The sequence below is a fragment of the Microtus ochrogaster genome, chromosome 16, assembly GCF_000317375.1.
Source record: "Microtus ochrogaster isolate Prairie Vole_2 chromosome 16, MicOch1.0, whole genome shotgun sequence".
Lineage (NCBI taxonomy): Eukaryota > Metazoa > Chordata > Mammalia > Rodentia > Cricetidae > Microtus > Microtus ochrogaster.
In genome coordinates, this window is record NC_022018.1 from 20190851 (window position 1) to 20210464 (window position 19614).

General features: G+C 41.0%; 1 protein-coding gene across 1 annotated transcript in view; it reads right to left on the minus strand.

Moving 5' to 3' along the window:
* Window positions 1–17751, minus strand: part of Armc4 (armadillo repeat containing 4) — a 162113-nt gene extending 144362 nt beyond the window's left edge. Inside the window, exons 1-7 of the mRNA XM_005354824.3 lie at window positions 17667–17751; window positions 16597–16729; window positions 14006–14267; window positions 5972–6129; window positions 3562–3748; window positions 2523–2629; window positions 2197–2333 (exon numbers count right to left, since the gene is read on the minus strand). Coding sequence (XP_005354881.1) covers window positions 2197–2333; window positions 2523–2629; window positions 3562–3748; window positions 5972–6129; window positions 14006–14229 — 813 coding nt within the window. The 5' untranslated portion in view covers window positions 14230–14267; window positions 16597–16729; window positions 17667–17751. The remainder of the gene's footprint in view (window positions 1–2196; window positions 2334–2522; window positions 2630–3561; window positions 3749–5971; window positions 6130–14005; window positions 14268–16596; window positions 16730–17666) is intronic.
* Between the last annotated feature and the right edge of the window lie 1863 nt (window positions 17752–19614).

Consider the following 19614-nt stretch of genomic DNA (forward strand, 5'->3'; position numbering starts at 1 on the left):
AAAAAAAGAAAAAAAAAAGAATCTACCAGACATTCTTAAGGACACAGAAAAAAGTGACTGACAAACTGCCAGTATAGGCAGAACTATCATTGGAATTTCCAACTTCATGGAAAAATCTGCCAGATACTATGGGCCTATAGGCTAAATATGGTTGCCCACAATGTTACAGAAGAATTTTGGATGACTGTCCAGGTAGCAAGATGTCTCTGTCAATTCTAGAGTTTTGGAAGTTGCTTACAATGCACTTCCTGTTTACTTAGGCAATATGAAATTCTTCTGGAGTCTTTGATAAAATTGAAGAAATGATAGTTATAATTATAGTTTTCCTTAGTTATGATAAAAGATAAAGTAGATATGAATATTGTGACTAAAATTCTTGCTTGATAACTGTTTTGTTGTATATAGTCTTGCTATGTTAAGGTTGAAATCTTCCTTTTAATTTAGACAGAAAAGGGGGGGTGATGTAGGATTTCTCTCTGTATGCTGTGAATATCATTGTTTAATAAAGAAGCTGCTTGGGGCCTATTGCAGAACAGAATAGGACAAGGCCAGAATTCCAAGCAGATAGAGAAGGTAGAGTTAGAGAGATACCATGTAGCCCTGGAAGAGACAGACGCCTAAAGCCTTGCCAGTAAACCACGAGCCTCGTGGTAAAATATAAAATAAAAGGAATGGGTTAATTTAAAATATGAGAGCTAGCCAATAAGAAGCATGAACTAATAGGCCAAACAGTGTTGTAATAATACAGTTTCTGAGTAATTATTTTGGGTCTGGACTTCTGGGAAACTAATGAGCAGTCTCAACCAGCACAACTATACTGTTTTTAATATTTGGGAATTGGAAGTTTTTCTGGTTTGGGTGTTTGAATTTTTCTTTTACATCTGAAAGAAATATTTAATGCTTCATAATCTAATCCTTGATAGAAACATGAGCTGCTTGCTCCTCTCTACAAGTGAAAAGAAATCATTTCTTCTTTTATATTTTCTACTAGAAATTTTACTTTTCTAAAAAAACCACACAAACCAATGAGCAGAATTATGACCTATTTTCTGCATGCAGAAATAAGTCAAGTTAACTACTAATGAGAGAAAAGCACTCAAAGGTGCCAGAAGATTCCATAAGGTCTTCCTAGAGGTGGTACTAGGACCCTCAAACCAACACAGGCAGGGCCTAAGACCTTGTGAAGTCACTGCTGTGATGGGGGGGGGTTCTCAGTCTGGACCTGAAACCTCCTTGTAAATCCCAAATTCACGCCTAAGATTCCAAAGATGAGATTACTGAGGAGGTGGCTGAGCTCCTCCTAGTGAGTTCAGTAACTCAAAAAGAGACCAGAATTCGCATGTGCTAACCTAGGATCTCAGAGGCTGTATGCTGCTTATCACTTTCATCTTTAGTCTTAGAATCTAAACTCAATTTCTGTTTTGGTAGGTTGGTTTGTTGTCTGAGTTCAGACAGCAAGGATCAAAGGAAGAATGTCACTTCTTCTAAAGTGCCCACTGTCCCAGCGGGCCAACCCAGTAATAGGGTTTCCTTTTCTTGCTTCCCATGTAATAGTTGAGTCCAGTGTCCAGTTTCTGCTTCTCCCACAGAGTCTCCAAGATGTCATTAAGGGAGCCTGGTGCTCCACCTTCACAGGCTCAGGTCCCAGGTTGCCACCTCCAAAGGTATCAGCACAAACTGGGCAGCATCCACACCCCCAAGCTAAGGCCTGCTTTGTCAAGACTCTCTCTGAGCTCCACCGAAATAAGTGCAGCCAAGAAGGGGACTCTACAGCTGGGGCTCTTGCTCCTCGCTTCAGCCCTGAAGACCCTCTTCTGTTCCCTTGCCCTTGAACTCTTGGGATATAAACTACAGATATTTCCAAAATTGCCTGTCTTATTCTTTTGCCCTTTTCTAGCTTTAATCCACATGTAACAAATTCTGTTAAAGGAATTTTAGCTTGGAGATGTGGGAAGGGTTATTTCTAAGCCCTTTTTTTCAAAACCTGGCTCCATGCCCTGCAGTGCTGATTCTAAGATGGTTTGGAATTCATTTGGGAGATGAATGGAAAAGGATCAGGCTTCTGTCTCTCAGAGCAATGCTCCTTTGTCTACAACCATCAGGACGCACCCCACAATATAAGCCATATATCCCTCACATGCTTAGCACAGAACCCTAGACATCCTGTTTTGCTATGTTTCTTTAAAAAGTACTTACACCATTTAAAAACACTCCTTCTGCACTGCAGGTGATGCACAGAGTATCCACATCATGTGGTTTCACCAGCACATAACAAATCTCCCCTTGAATCTGTCTCCATGGTGGGGCGCGACAGCCATTTGAAAATTCATAATCTGAAACCATAAGTAGGAGGAGTTCAACTTAGCAAGTTGAAAGTATATCTGCTTCAACAAAATCAGTGTTGTGAGATATAAGAGAGTTCATTATCTTGAATATTCAACTGGAATACAACCATGGGAAAGTGTTTCAAACACAGTTATGAAAATATAAATCATGTCAAATTAACCTGAGAAGTCACAAACCTGAAGTGTACTCAATTGACTCCAACACTGTCTGCTCCCCTTTTCCGGAAAAACGTTTGAGCAGCTCAATGTCTTTCTTAAACGTCGCTGGATTCAAACGGATCTCTCTGAAACAAACATTAAAAAATCAAGTGCTTTGAAACAGAGTCAAAATGAAACACATGGATACATTCCATAACGTGTGTGATGGGGGGTGTGCCTATTTGCAATTAATACTGAAGTCATTTTAACCATTTTAAAAACCTAGGTTTTATATTGATGAAGAAAATCATGTGTATATATTATACATACATGTATGACTTGTAAGTAGAAGACAAAATGTCCAGAAAGACAAAGGGGACCAATGAACCAGTGGGAGGGGGAAGAGTTTCTCAAAAATGGAGATATGAGAGTGAAAGTCCTAACATACAGTAGGTACATAACTAAAATCTTGAAAAATTAAAAAGTAAACAGAAAAGAAAACCCTATCTACAATACCACTAAATACACACAAATGTCAATTTCTTTTAAAATTGCTTCTTTATTTGTGTGTACCTGTGTGTGGGCACATGTGCAGGCAACAGGCCATGCATTGAGGTCATAAGATAAGCTGTGTGAGTCAGTTTTCTCCCTTCACCAAGGGGTAGAACTTAGGTCATCAGGCTTAGCAGCATCTGTCTCTATCTGTTGAGCCATCTTGCCTACTCCCAAGTGTTCATTTCATAATAAGAGTACCACAGACTAAAAAATACTAGAAATATAAGCACAAGTTGTCCTATATAAACCCTGCATGCTATTTGTATTGCCGCTTAATGATATGTGCAATTATCTAAAGAGTCTTTGAAAATAGCCAGGTGTTTAAAGCCTTCTGGCCTGAAGAAAACCCCATTAGACTATCCTAGCATTGGTAAGAAATTGTCATTAGATCTTGTATAAATAAATACAATAGAATGGACATTTTGTTCCTGTAAACTGAAATGTTAACAGCAGTAACTTCCTCTCTACAATACTGAAAGCATAGTTTTGTAACTAGTCTTGAACTGCTTCTCTTCACACTCACAGTGAGATGTTCTTAAGGGAATGATTGAGCAGATGCAGGTCCAGTTGCTTCAGCAGGATGGCAATTTTCCTTTTGGTATACGTTTCATTGTCTTTGTTGATCGTATCAAGAATAGTTAAGGTAGTAGAATCTTCTTTCGTTTCACCATAATCCGAGCCCAAGATTTTCACGATAGGGTCTCTGTTAGCTGATAAAAAAAATCTATCAATATAAATATTAAAGATTATCCAGATACAAAGACTAAGAAATCCCACCAAATTCTCCTTAACTAGCTCCTTGCATTCAGTTATCTCTGGCCAAGCCTGTTAGGTTCCTCTCTCTTTCTGAGAGTCTGTTGTATTAGGAGCTGTCTTCAACCTCTTCATATGCTCTTCCTTGTGTTATATCAGCTGTTATATCTTGTGTTATATCCTCTTTCTAGTAAGACCAAAACCAAGACTAACGCCCTTCTTATGTTGACTGTAGGATACTGTGTGCAGTAGATACATTCAACTAACATGCTCGGAGTTGGTTTGAAGAGAATACTTTTGCCTACAAAAGCTATGCCTGCAACTGTTTCCCATTCCTTGTCTGCACCTGTCTATGCCTGCCTTGTTCCCCATTCCTAAGCCCTTTCTTTTCCTTCTCTCTACAGGTCTGCTACAATTTTTCCACATGCTTGAAGTGCCTAACCTCTCAGTGCCTTTTGGTGCACACAGAACCTCTTGATGATAAGAGTTGGGAAAATCAATGTAGCCAGCATTTGCCTGTGTTCCAAGCTGTGGAAGACAAGTAAAAACTCCTGGCCAGGGTTATACAGAAACAAAACTGGATCCCAGGGATGCAAAAAGTGGAGTTTGTAAAAGTCAAAAACAATATAGTTAAAAGTAAGGGGAAATGAGAGAAACTTGGTTTAGAACAGAACATTCTAGAAAAATGAAACTCTGAAATTATTAGGATGTGGAGAGACAATGCATAAGACAAATTCTAATAGTCTAACAACACTGAAATGATGACTTTACCTTGCCAACAGAAAGTGAGCTGTGCCATAGGAGATTGCTTCGTATGATTTGATGTGAGACAAAAAACAGAACCAAGGAACAGGCCACACATCAAGCACTTCAACTGACCCTCCTTGTGACTGTTGTTTAATAAAGATTTTTAAAAAGACAAAAAATAAACAGCAAGGGAAGATCTGACTTGCAAATGATCCTGTGCTATGAACCTTACACAGCATGACCTTACAGAAAGGACAAAATTCATCAAAGAATGATGACCAGTTAGCTAAAACAAGTATACAGTGGTCCCCGGATTATGTCTTCTCTGCTAACTGTCTTGAATCTGACTCTGCACTAGGGATTTCATCCCTACTCAAAGTAGTAGCTTTGTTGTATAGGTGGCTATACAATGAGCAGCTGGAATGAGATAAAATGAAGCTGCTTGCACACAGTCATGCTTGCAGAGGTACGTGAAGGACGGCAGTACTCTGTTCTATCATTCTTTGCCCTCCTGAATACTGAGTCTGCACTGAACCTGGATCTAGGCTGGCAATTAGCTCCAGAGACCCCTGCCTGTCTCATCCCCACAGTGCCAGGGTCACCTCTGCCCAGATTTTTGTGTCAGTTCTGGGGTTTGAACTCAATTCCTAATGTTTGCACAAGTGTGATTACCCACTGAGTCATCTCTCCAGCCCTAACATTTTTATTTTTAAGGAGCATTCTCTCACCTCACATAGAAGTAGGCAGAATTTAGTTTTAACCACATTCCTGTAATTCACTAGTCACCTATTCTAAGCCCACAAAAGACATAGGATACATCATTACCTATGAGTGGGTGTTTCTCCTGATGGGAAATGTGTGTAACCCAAGTTTAAGAGGCAACTACCACAGTACTTTCCACATTAGACTCTTATGGGTGAATGATAATGAGGTTAGTGTATCTCTTCAACAAAAAGAAACTCTCTCATGGAGCTGAATGCACATAACTATTCACAGAAGAAGTCTGTGATGGTTGAGGAATGAGAAAGGAACATGAGAAGAGCTGTCTCTGCCCGTGAACAAGCTCAAATTCATCTTGGAGGAAACAGACGTCATGCACAATGCGGTCTTCCAAGAGGTTGGTCCTGGAACCTGTCTGCTGACCTGAGCTTACATACCACAGGGCACTGGGCCTTCCAGAAGCCGTGTGAGGAAAGTGAGAAACCTAGAAGGCTGCCCCTGACACATCAGACTTTCCATGTAAAGCAGAAACTGGGTGTGGGCACTAACAGCTCAGCCAAGGGAAATGAATGACAATCCTCATGAAATGGTACATATGACTTTTTAATCTTTTACATGGTAGATTTTTTTTGAAGTAAATATAGTAAAGGTCTCCCCTTCCTCCAAGATTGTGTGTCTGAAAGCTCAAATGCCAAGTGGAGAGTCCATATCACCTTCAATACAGGCCTGGGCCTCCTGCAGCTTGTTGTCTTTGGCAGCTGATAACAACTGTGCCAGCTGCCCAAAGCTCCTGACTTGAATGTGAGGCACAGAAAGAAACAGCAGGGGCTCTCCATCTTTATCAACTTCTTCTGATTTGGCAATCATTTCACTACAAAATGGGGGTGGGGAGAAGAAAACTGAAGTTACGTTCACGCCAGAAGACATTATGAAGATATTTCTACATTCTACCCCCAATCTCCAGGAACTAGAACTGACTGGCTGGACACTCTCCTGCTCAGTGTCAACTCGAAAGCTCCCAGCAGCCACTGTGGGCACCAGTCCTCCTGGAGACATCATCCCCACAGTTCCTAGAATTTACCATGGTTTTCAGGTCTGTTTCTCAAAGAATCTGCTGTTTTCTGGGGTCTTTTGAACAAGCTCCCACCAAGGCACTCACACTCTGGGGTTCTCCAATGTTACTTTATTTGTGAAAATTTTTATGCCACAGTAATTAGTGGTTGGGAATCTCCTCCATCACTTCGTGTTTGCGAACAGAAAGGCAAGCTAGGACCTTCTTCAGGCTATCCCCCCACTCTGAACCCCATAATTCAGTTTCTTGTGTCCTTAGCATTGTAAGCAGTTTTTCCGTTTCAAGAATAAAAATTATTCAATTAAGTTTTTTCATTCATTTTACATACCAACCACAGTTTCCCTCCCTCCTCTCCTCCCCCGATCCCCACCTCCCATCTACCCCCAATGGCCTTTCCCTAGTTTTCCAGGTTTGTGCTTTATCCATTTTTTATTTTTGGTTGAAATTTAAATAAGAGTTTCATGAGTGATATTGATAGATTTCTATTACTTATAGCATGAATTACATGTCTAGTCTTTCAACCAACTACTGCAGACATTATTTCATTACATGCTGATATCCCCGAGAGGTACTTGCATCTGAACAGCCCACAGTCTGTACCGAAGCTGCAATGTGGGGAGTAGATGTGAAACATTTCCAATTGGACGTAAAGAGCGAATGCAGCAGATTCAGATTATTGTTAGTTCTGGTGCTGTGTTAGTTTGGGGCTCTGTAACAAAATACCTGAGACTATTAGCTTAAAACAGAAAAGGCTGGTTTGAACTCACAGTGTTTGAGGCTCTGGTCCTCAATCATTTGGCTCTTTCATGTTGGGACCATAGCCTGGCAGTGCACAGCCCAGGAAGGAGTGAGGAGGAAGACGGGCTGAGTCCCGACATCCCCATTCAGACACAGGCCTCCAAAAGCTTGGCATTTCTTAGTTGGCATATCTCTTAAAGCTCCTTCCATCTCCTTGATTACCAAGACTTTATCACAGGAGTCTTTGAGAGACATTTACCCCAGTCAACTGGCACTAAGCAGAGAAAGAGACAGTGGGAGACAGAATAATAGCCTCCCAAAATAATCCCTTAGGAAACAAGGGATTGAACTGACAGACAAGCAGGCAAACTAAGTTAAGGAGTGTGACCCAGGAAGACAACTCTGCTTCTGTACTATCAGAAGCAAACAGGGAGGTAAAGATCCTTAAGAAGATGGAAGCTGGGTGACAGCTGTGTATGGACACAAGCCAAAAACTGGAAGAAACTTGGAAGGGTTATGAACAGGAAGAACATATTTTCCTGCAAAGTAGAATCAATGTGCCCTATCATACTTTGATTTTTTTCACCCTGCAGATTCATTTTAGATGCTGCCTGCCGGAAGAGTAGCTGGTCTGGTGGTCATTTGTGGCAACAACAATAAGCTACCACAGGATCTCTCTCAGTGTGGTACTGCCTGGTACCCATCTCCAGTGCCTCAATTAGTAACTGCATCTAGAAGATGCTGACTAAATATCTGTGGGATAACTGAATGCATACAATACATGCCAACTTGGTCATGACATCTGTGTGGAAACTGTGTTTTCCACATAACGAGCTCCTGGGATACTCTGTAGGATGAAGGCCATTTCTAAAGGTGACTGACTCCTTTAAAAGAATGGTCACTCGGTGGTAAATTGATGATCATAGGGATGAGCTATAGACTGACAGCCAAAAACATAAAGCCATTGAACTGGGCTAGTGAAACTCATGGTGGGAACTAGGCAAGTGTGTGTGGGGTGTCTCTCACTGCTTACCAGCTGAAGTTTATAATTCAGCAAAGGTATGAGAGCGACAGCACCACAGGGTGCACAAAAGGAAACTTCAGTTTCATCATTTCTAACATCTGAACATCTTGGAAAGAAAAACACTGTACCCCACTCAAGAAGAATGGGCTGGGCTGGAGTGAAGACTCAACACATTAAAGACCCCGCTGAGCAAATCTGATGACTCATCAACCCCTGGAACTTACATGATGGAAGGGGAGAAACAATTTTTAAAAGCTGTCCTCTGACATTGACATACACGCCATAGCGCACGCGCACACACACACACACACACACACACACACACTCACACACACACCATATACATGTTTAATAACAGATAAACTTAGCAAATATTAAACAAAAGAAGGTGCTGACAATGAAGACCACTGTCCAACTAGAGAGACTTTCAAACTGGAATTGTGGAAATACTCCATTGATATGACAAAGCAGGAATGCAGGAAGATATATATTAAAATTTTAATATATAATAATTAAAATGATACTAAAATATTTTTAAAGCTTCAACGGACTTTAATGTTCCAAAAGAGTAATTACTCATAAATGTACAACTAAACAATAGCACAGGAAAAGAGATTTGTATTTTAGGGATTAAAAACTCACACACAAAAAAATGTGTTCAGTAGCAAACATTAAACAGGGCTGGGAGCACAGCTCAATGACACATCACTTGCCTAACATGTGTAGAACCGTGGGCTCCAATCACCAAAACTGCAAACAAAACAAAGCAACCTGTATGCTGTGACCAAGGAAACAGACATTTCATGATAGTACAATTGCCTCCCACAACACACAGTTCTGTAGGTTGGAAATAACCCTGCAGAGAATATAATTCAACCCTATTTATAACTGATGAAAAAAAGTAAGGCTTGTGAAAGCAGGCTATTGGCATGGTGAAGAACCTGCCAAGCTCCAGTGGATGGCACCAAGCCTATGCCAAGCCTGTGATCACACAGACAACTGTCAAGCTCAATGGATCACAAAACAAGGCAGACAGACATGAGAATTATGGGTAGGAGGAGGGTGCTCAGGGCTGGAAGGGAGATATAGGGTAAGCATCACCAGTATGTCTTGTATACATGAATGAAAATATTCGAGAACAAGTCTAATTCATAACAATTAAAAATGCCAAACATTGTCTGGCGATGGTGGTGCACGCCTTTAATCCCAGCACTCGGGAGGCAGAGGCAGACGGATCTCTGTGAGTTCGAGCCCAGCCTGGTCTACAGAGCTAGTTCCAGGAAAGGCTCCAAAGCCACAGAGAAACCCTGTCTCGAAAAACAAAAAAAAAAAAAAAAGTCAAACATTAACAAGAAGAGAACACTAGTTTATTTGAAAATGAAAACTATTTCCCCCAAAATAAACTACACTGGAGAACTATTGGCAAACATTCCTGCAGGATTAACATGTAGGGTGTAGTTCCAGGAGGAACACATTGCATTCATCTATTCAATAAGAGCCTACTACTAGGCTACTATTCAATAAGAGCCTACTACTAGGCAGTAGTAGCATACGATTTTAATCCCAGAACTCAGGAGACAGAGCCTGAAGGATCTCTGTGAGTTCAAGGCCAACCTGGTCTACACAAAGAAACTCTGTCTCGGAAAAAAAATAAAACAAATCAAAAGCAAAAGGAACCTGTACCAAAGACAACAGAAGGGTGGATGAAGAAGAAGATATTTTTTCTGTCCGTCTAAAGGATTGGATTTGAGTATCAGTTGCTCAATCACCAGGAGAAGGCAGGTCAAACTCGAACTGGCTATCACAAAGAACACATACAGGCCAGCGTAGCTTAAAGAATAATTGTTCCATCAATAGCTGCACAAGACACAGCTTAGCCACAGGGCAGACTTGGGGCAGAGAAAGCTGACTTGTAGAACAAGGGGCACAGGACAAAGGATTGTCACAGCAGAAGCATCAGCTTTTATGCTCAAGCATTGAAGGATATTCCTGTACATGAAGGGAAGATTGGGCAGGAGTTCAAGGCAGGAACCTACAGGTCAGAACTAAAGCAGACACTACAGAGGAAAGCTGCTTACTGACTTGGTTCTCCTGGTTTTCTCAGCTATCTTACCCATTTCAAGCAAATCTAACTAGGAATGGCATAACCAATAGTGGGCTGGGCCCTCCTACATCAATTGACAATTTAAAAATGCCCTTAGGGCAGTCTAATAGAGGTAATTCTTCAGATGAGAATCTCTCTACTGGAATATGTTTGTTTCAGGTTGGCAGAAACCATGATATTACATCCCTTGGTAATGTTCATACATCACTTTAAACCATAGCCTTTCTTTATCCCCAAGACCTTGTGTTACTATTAAACTATAAAACACAGTCCAACTTTAAAAGTCTGAAAGTCTTTAAAATTATAAAAACTTTAAAAGTCTAAAGTCTCTTTAACAATCCAAAATCTCATTTTGTGAGTTTCTGAAAAATCCAAAATAAGTTGCAAACTTTTTAATCCAAGGAGAAAGATCCAGAGCAAAATTACAATCTGACATCTGGGACTTGCTCATGATCTTCTGGGCTCCAACAGGCTTGATTATTATTACCTATCCATCTCTGCTATTTACAGCATACATAGCTTGTCTGGTAGTCTCAGGCTAGCTCCACTACATATGTACTGTTATCCTTGGTGGTCATGAAATTTTCTTGGCATCTCCAGTATCCAGGAATCACCACTACAACCAAGACTTTATTTTTACCAATGGCTTCTTATCATGCCAAGCCTCAGTTTTCTCCCAAGACCCTTTCAATCCTGGGGACTTCACTACAACTAGGGTAGCACCTATGCCAATGGCCTCTATTAGCCTTTCATGATACCAAACCTCAGCTCCTCTCTTTGATGCCTTCAAAACCCATAACACATGGGAAAGTCTTACACATTGCCAACATTAGCATCCACTTTGAGATGCAGTCTTGGCCCCTCTAGACCACAACTTCTATGTACGAACTCCGAGGAAGTGTTTCCTAGAAGATTGTACCTCGGTAATTCTGGTCTTTTATTAATCTCAGATGATTTTTTTTTTCAGCTCCAGCTAAGCTGCATTGATTATTCTAGCAAAGTAAAGGTTTCAAATTAGTGAGGCTAGTCTCTTGTCAGCCATACCTGATTCTCCTGCTCCAGCAGACCAGAAACCACAGATTCCCAATGGAAAATATCACACAAATGTTCCCAAGAGTCTTTGAGGGACTCTCAAGCATCCCCCTGAAATTTCATTAGCCTCCATCATCTGTCGGAGTTGGAAGAACCAAAGTCCCAGTGTCTTCTTGATATTCTCATGTTCCAATCTCCTACAACAGCTCAGTAAGCGCTGAACACTCTTGGCATTTCCAGCTTCAAGTTCCAAAATCCTTCACCTTCTTCCCACAAGAGTCCAAAGAATAAGAGCCAAATGGCCAGGTCCATCACAGATCACCCCATTTTCCTGGCACCAGTCTCTGTTCTGGTTTGCTTTTTGTTGCTGTGGTAAAACACTGACCAGAGCCAACCTGGGAAGAAAGGGTTTATTTCGTTTACAGGCTACAGTCCATTATCAAAGGAAGCTATGAAAAGAGCTCAAGGAAGGAGCCTAAAAGAAAGGAATGAAGCAGAAACAATACAGGAACCCTGCTTACTGACTTGGTTCTCCTGGAGTTTTCAGGTACCCTTTTTATGTAGTCCAACCCCACTTGCCCAGGCTGGGCCCTACTACATCAACTAGCAATTAAGAAAATCTGCCACAGACATGTCCTCAAGTACATCTGATGGAGACAATCACTCACTTGACATTCTCTCTTCCCAGATACGTCTGGGTTTGCATCAAGTTGACACTACTAACTATGACAGAAGTTGAGCAAGCAGCATGAGTCCATTTATCCCTCTCTGCTCTCTGACCTTGGATGTGATGTGATTAGCTCCCTCCTGCTAGTCTGACTCTTCTTCCATAATGGACTATTACCTACAACTGTGAGCCAGACAAACCATTTTTCTCTTACGTTTCTCTTGTCAAGGTGTTTTCTCACAGCAACAAGAAAGAAAACTAAGATGCCAGAGGTGTGACCTTGAGGAAGACATTGGGACTTTGTGTCTTCCAACTCTTTCATCTTTTTCCAGGTACCATGAGGCACTCTTCCACCACATACTTCTTTTACCTCATCATGGTTCCCAAAAAGGGGGTGAGGCAGAAAGAAGTATCAAAGTTTTTCCTCCTTTCAGTTGATTGTCTCAGGTATTTTCTTACAGTCACAGGAAAGTGACTCTAGGTTATTGACCATTCCTTAATTTGTTGTGTGAAGCAAGAGTTAGAGTTAAACACAAAGCATTTAGTATTTTCTGCTATGAACAGAATCTTATCTGTAAATTTTGCCTTTTTATAGGCAATCAGTACCCATCTGGTTTTCATCAGAGCCACACAAGCATGGTTTAATTCCCAGTAAGTGATACTACTGAACCTCTCTCATCCAACATCAAAGGTTTCTTCAGTAAAGGTCAGAAACAAAAACAATGGACAGCAAAAGTTTCGTAACAAATTTTACAGAAGTAGTCAAGGGGCCACTGTTTTCAAGATACACATGGTATCAAAATGTCCAAGCCTCCCACTTAGGAGGGGACAGCATGCAGGAAGACCGCAGGCAAAGTCTACATATGGGAACTAAGTCAAAAGAATTTGTTCAAAAGAAAGAAAAACAGTGACACATTTGAGAAGTATATTGCATCCCAACACTAAGAAGACAGATGTGGTCATGTTTGGACTTGGCACACAGAAGTAGTGCAGAGGCCAGGTATGATGACAACTTTTCTGTCATCTGCTCTAAAACCATCTCTGTACAAAGTAGTTAATGTGTTTCTAATAGATTTTGCAGCTGAGTTCATCTTCCAAACTTAAAAAAAAATTGAACTTAAGTGGAAGGAACCAAAAATTGGGCATCTATAAATGAGCAACAGTAGGGCAAATAGTGAGCCTTGGAATGTGCATCACACCATTAAAAATTAAAAAATTAAGAAAAGGCTCTTCAGTGCAGTTTAGGAATGGGTTTGCAATTGTGAAAATGAAATCTTGACTTTATTGTCCAAACAATCCCAAGGGAAAGAAGAAAGCTATCTGCAGGAATCTTCAGAGAACTGGGAAATTGCTTTTTATGAGATCAGTTTTTAAGGGAGAAAAGGAAATCTCAAAAAGGGACAAGTAACAAGAAAGAGAGTGACCAAGCTACATAATTGAGGGTGCACGCTAAGTAAATACACACATTACAGCACACAGTGAAACATATGTGTATTTCTAACCATGGCTATTATAAGTCCACACACATAAGTATGCATATGCACACACACATGTTCACATACATATTCAAAAGAGATGAACTGTTACCCTACCCTTTAAGCTAGTGGTTGAATCTTTGTAAATCGCATTTTTGAGCAGGTTGCTAAGAATTTCCTCCCTTAAGGACCATGGGTGGGGAGCAGTAGGTGCAGCTCTGACATGGCCCCAGCCCGGGGTTCTAGTTTCTCTTCCACTGAGCAAAATCCTCCACCCTCGTCTTGTCTTTCTAGGGAATGATATGGTTAAATACTATAATAATTTAGCTATATCACAGACTAGGAACTATTAATATCCAGAAGGTCATATAGATGAGTGGAAAGGCAAGCAGGAAAAGGGAGTGGACATTGGAAGTTGAGATCTGGAAAATGCATCCTCTATCAAAAGGCATGGCATTTACATTAAAAAGTAGACAACTCCCATGTTTGCCACCTGAAATACTCTTAAGTTTCCTTTGTATGTCCACTCTGCAATATCCAGTTCAGGGAATTATTATTAGGCCTGACTCCTCTACCAGTCAGTGAAACTCTATACAAAGTTGTCATTAAGTTCTAGAAGCAACTAAGTAACTTACCTGATAATATAACCTGATTCAAATGCTGAGGGCTCCAAATTTGTTTTCCACTCAAGTGGTTCTACAAAAATGAATTTTGCCTCTTGGGGATATTTATAAATGAAAGACTCCACAAACTTATTAATTTCATTCAATATTGACTCGTTCAGTGGGGTGATCTCCAGGGTTCCAGTTCCATACCCTGCAGCTGTCCACTGTGCCGATCTGGTCAACGCCACACCCATGGGTCTGTTAATACTCCAAGCCAACCACAGAACACAAACTACAGCAAAACAGAAGGAGTTAGAGGCTTCCACATTCTCATACAAACATTCTTTGTCTTCAAGATTTTACACTAGTACTATCCAACCTACAGTCTACATTTTTAACAACCTAAACTTTCTTCAATGCAATAAAACAGCTAAGCATAACTACATAAAACTAACTCGTATTGAAGGAGTTTCCAATATCAGCCTGCCCTAAAGTTAATAATGCCTTTTTAATTTCCAAGGGTCTAAGAAAAAGAACAGCTGGACAGAAAGCTCAAAAAGAGAACTTCAGGAATGGAAAAACAGAATCAGAGATTGAGAGTGTTGCTTCCCAGCCCTCAAAGAGGTTGGGGGTTTAGTGAGAAGTGCACATTTGATCTGAGCTACACCTCATTTAGAATTAGGCAATTAAACTAATTTTTTTTGTTTTGGCTTTCTCAAAGTCATATTTTCTGAACGGGTGCAGTGATGCAGGAAAAGCCCTCTTCCAAGTGCCGTAAGTCCCTCACATGCCTCTGGGGTTAATAAAAAAATAGGATCAAACTGTGACTGTGAATTGTTGAAAATTAAATATTTTAATTTTTGATGAGAATTCATACAATATATTGTGCTTATTCAGGGTATCTGAGAGAGTCCCATATATCCTGTTTGTAGATGGTGTGCAAAACAGAAACATTGTTTTCTTAACAGTAAATGCGGCAGATGTGGGGACAGGGCAGAGACTTTTTAGTCTTTTTTTAAAACAGGTTATCAAAACAGTGTAGCAAGAAATTTAAAACAAATCCAAATAAAATATATTTTACTTTAGCTAAACAGAAATTAGTATGTAAAAATATGGCTTTATCTGAAACATTCAATAAGAACAAAGTCACAACTTATTTTAAAAATAATATTATTGATAGATCATCTATATTTTGTAAAGCCATTGGCTGTTAAAACCTTCCCTCCAGAATATTAGATTGTCCTAAAAAGGCTTTGAAACACAAGGTTTAACAAATAGTGGATATTTTACTTTCTGTACCATATTAAAATTTGAAATTCAATAGTAGGAGTTCAGCAGCTCTCTCCAGAGGACCATTTCCTGCTGGGGGGCAGGAGAGCAACATTGTAGACATGCCTATTTGTTGCTACAAAATGACGAAGAGAGACATTATTGGCATTTAGGGGTTAGTGCCAAGGATACAAATCTTCTTCTTATGCCCAGTAGGAAGAACTCTGCTGAAAAACTTTGGTATTTGGAAAACTTCAGATAAGCAATACGACAGTCTAGAATTTCCCTCCACTTTATGAAAGTAACAAACCAGTTTTCACAGTTTTAGTGTGCACTGGATACTTCAGGCTTGGAAATACCATATAAATGAAACAAAAGTTTGCATACTTTGTTCCATGTGGAGCTTTAGTCAAGAGCTCAGCACCTTGGAAAATTACACTGTCATGACAATGTCAGCCGGAAAATTTAAGTTACATTCTGACCACTGGTATCAGCCTGAGTTTGGAGATAGACATACCGCATTCAGGTAATTCTATCTCAGAGTGGATGACTCCTTAAGATATAGTGATGCTTAAACATTTACAATTCTTTTCCTTCACAGAGTATTATCAGTGTTTAAAATTATATTACCTATACAATACTATTATCTGTACTCTTGGTTTCAAAATACTAAGGTGTCATTACAAGGTATTTGTTATAATATCCAGGTGTTGTAGAAAACCACTTTCCTGTGAGTCTCTGTCTCTGTCTCTTCTAACATTGTCTCCTCTCCTCTCCTGTCCTCCCCTCCCCCCTCTCTCTTTCCCCCTCTCTCCCCCTGTCTGTCCACACACACACACACACACACACACACACACACACACACACACAGAGAGAGAGAGAGAGAGAGAGAGAGAGAGAGAGAGAGAGAGAGAGAGAATTAGGTGTTGGTGAAACAAAATATGATGTACAGATTTTTCTGTGATTTCTTTTTTCTATTCCTAATTGACGGAAAGTGCTTTGGTGTCAAATGCATAAGCATGTGTGCCTGGCACTTTAGTTACCTAGTGTTCTGAGAATAAGTATAAACAATGGAAATGTGCAAATGCTTTATCTAATCCAGAAAAGCTTCAGGGGACGGTCTGCCTCTATTTAATTATAAGTGTGATCTTTGCTTCCAAAATCGTACCTGCAGGGTGTGAACCATCTCTTTCCTTCACTTTCTAAAGAACTGAGTGTTATAGATTATATGTGACTATGGCAGTCAGGCAACACTGTGGTGATTTCTTAGAAGACACTTTAAAAGGAGCTGAGACATGCAAAAAGTTCTTTCACTTACAATAAACTCTTATAGAAATGTAAATTTAACTTACATTTAAATCTATGCAGATTCTTTTTCCCAATCAACGACGAGGAGCCCTCCAATGGACAGCCTCTTTAGCGCATTAACTGGAGCCCTAAGAATGCCTTAGACTCTGGGACAATCCAGAAAGCAAGAGCAATACTCTTAGGAAAGAAAAGGAAAACAGATGGTGTTCAAACAAACTCTTACAGTTTATCAAGACAGTGTCTCCCAGCCCCATTGTCAACAATCCATTAGTTCTTTTAACCTTAACGACTACAACAAATATATAACAGGTATCTCTGAATTAATGTTTCCAAGTTCAGAGTTAGAAAAGAACAAAGTATATGTGTGTGTTGTGTGTGTTTGTAAAATTGTATCGACTAATTACTAGTTTTCTCAACTCTAATAGAATTTTTCTTTTATGCCACCCTCCAAGCTCTCTCTATCATTAACAAAACGCAACAATCTTGAAAATAATCTCTGTAACAAATCCAGTTCTTCGGAGACTATGTAAATCTCCAAGTGTATTATCAATGGAGAGCCAGGACATGCCTAGCCACTCTATGCATGAAGAAACTATTCAGCATCCCCTAGGAAATGAAGTTTCAGAACTGACATAAACAAGGTGCGATTTAACTCGACCCTGTAGGTGTGAAGATACAGGACCCAGGCACTGAGCAGGTGCATTTCAAACCTGAGGCTGAAGTGCTGAGGGTGGAGATGTGGTGAAGATGTGGGGGAACGGTGGGCGGTGAAGGTCAAGGTGAGAGCAGGAAGCCAAGCAGAAGGCGGAGAGGAGACTGGGAAGAGGCGGGAAAGGAGGAGTGGAAGGCCAGCTCAGGGACAGGAGGAAAGTGAATGAAGGAAGAGGAACCGAGACGGTGGAAGAGAGGTAGAGAGAAAGAAGACCTCCGAGAGACTGGAGAGGCTGGGTAGAGGGTGAGACAAAGACCTGAGAAGGTTGAAGAGGCACAACAGTGGGACCAAGAGGGACACAGTAGGATGGAGCAGAGACGAAAGGAGAACCAAGGACAGAGAGGTCCGAAGGAAATTTAGGCTGCTCGCCCCAACACGGTGCATGCCACCGCGGCCACTCACCTGTAGTGTCGCCCGGCACCCAGGCACCCGCGCGAGCCGTTGCTAGGATGCACGTAAACACTGCCCTGCAGTGCTGGGCGCCGCAGCCCTGGGGGAAACCCACAAGCCCCGCCTCAGGCTCCCGCTGCACCTCTGCCCCTAAATCCTGAAGCTCCCCAGCCCTGCACCCTGAAAACAATGGGATTCCTCCTGCTGCCTGCAGAGCCCCAAGACTCATTCCAGCCCTCTCCACCATCTCTGAAAGACTACAAAAAATAGAACAGAAAGCCCTCAGAAAAGAGGCGTTAGAATATTCTGTGATGTTTTACAGGCTTTCCAGACAAGGGTATTCTAAGTACTGAATCCATTAAAACCCTCAAAAATAGCACTGGGACTCTCTTAGGGTATCGGAGGCGTGTAGTTCCTTTATTATTAAAGTAACTATGATAGAACCCAGACACACAGGGCTGAACATACTCAACAATTAGCCTTCTGCAGAAGACGAAGAGAAATGAAAACCTCTCTTCAATCGGCAAAAGAAAAGAAAGCACTGTCTTTGTTCATTAACATACATTTTCTGAGATTTATTGTATTTTTAATTATGTATAGTGGGGGTGAGAACGTATGTTCATGTGCCAAAAGAAGAGAGAGTATCTTCCAGAGCTGGAGTTACAGGCAGTTCTGAGGGCTGGGAACTAGACTCTGGCCCTCTGCAAGAGCATTGCCTCATTAAGATGTCCTTGACCCCATTTGTAATTCTTCTACCAGCAAGGTAACCCAGGGGCTTAGAGAATGAAAAGGAAAAAACAAAGGACCATACTGGTAGTGGACCGAGAATGAACAGTATACTCTCTTAGGGCACCAGGTATGTAGATGCAGTAGATGAATTAAGGTACAAGACAGTTGAACAGTCCCCAAACATCAAAGGGGAAAATGGGAAGTGATAATAAGGAATTGCATGCCAGGTCTACAATGTCCAAGTTCAATTACAGACCTCTGGAGACAGGAGGAAGAAAAATTTAGCCTCTCGGAATTTTTGAGCTCTTTTATTTCCATTTTGAAAGCGTCAGTGTCATTGAGGATGGAATATTTTACTCAGTGGAACCTTCACCTGCAGAAAAATCTAGACTCCTCTACATCCTTCATTCCAAGAAAGACTTCCCAGAACTTCTCTGTGGCTTGCCACCTGTCTCCTAGCACTGCAAGAAAACCACAAGAAGTGCTGTTTCCTTCAGTGTGTGTCCCTAAGATCTAAGCAGGTGACAAACACACAGAAAGAACAAAATTGTCAAATCACACAATGAATGTTAGCCTGTTTCCTGTCTCTGTTGCACAAGCCAATAGAAAGAGAGTTCATTTTCTTGGAGAAAGGTAGTAGCACCTGTCAGAGGATTACAAGTAGCTGTATTCCTAGAAAAGAGCCTTCAACTTCAAGAACCCACTCAGAAGCGTGCCATACAAAGGCCTTCCTGCACTGCTTTCATGTAGTATGTGGGCCCACAACTCAGTTCTGCATGTGATATAAAAATCTACTGGAGTTCTCAGGAAAAGACTTGATCTGCCAGCCATGTTTCCTTGATACCACCTACCCTGGCTAGGGTGTGCCACCCCCTGCCTGGCACGTAGTAGGTAGATATTAGATCCTTTGATAGCATCGATAGGGCTGTCAGAACAGGGATCACTCTGGTATTATAAATAACTTAGATGTATCTTATTGCCGTTCTGGAGCCTGGAGGTTTCAATCAAGGCACGGTAGCTGCCCTGGGGCTGCAATGTTCATGCCATGGCCTTCTCCTTGGCTGACAGATGAAGGGTCATCTTCACATTCATATGGCACTCTCTTTGTGTGCCTACCTTCATGCAAGTGTTCCCATTGGTCCTATTGGACTAGAACTTTCTCCACTGCATTCATTTTAATTTGAATGCTTCTACAAAAACCTTATGGACTCTATGATCATAGCTAGAAGTC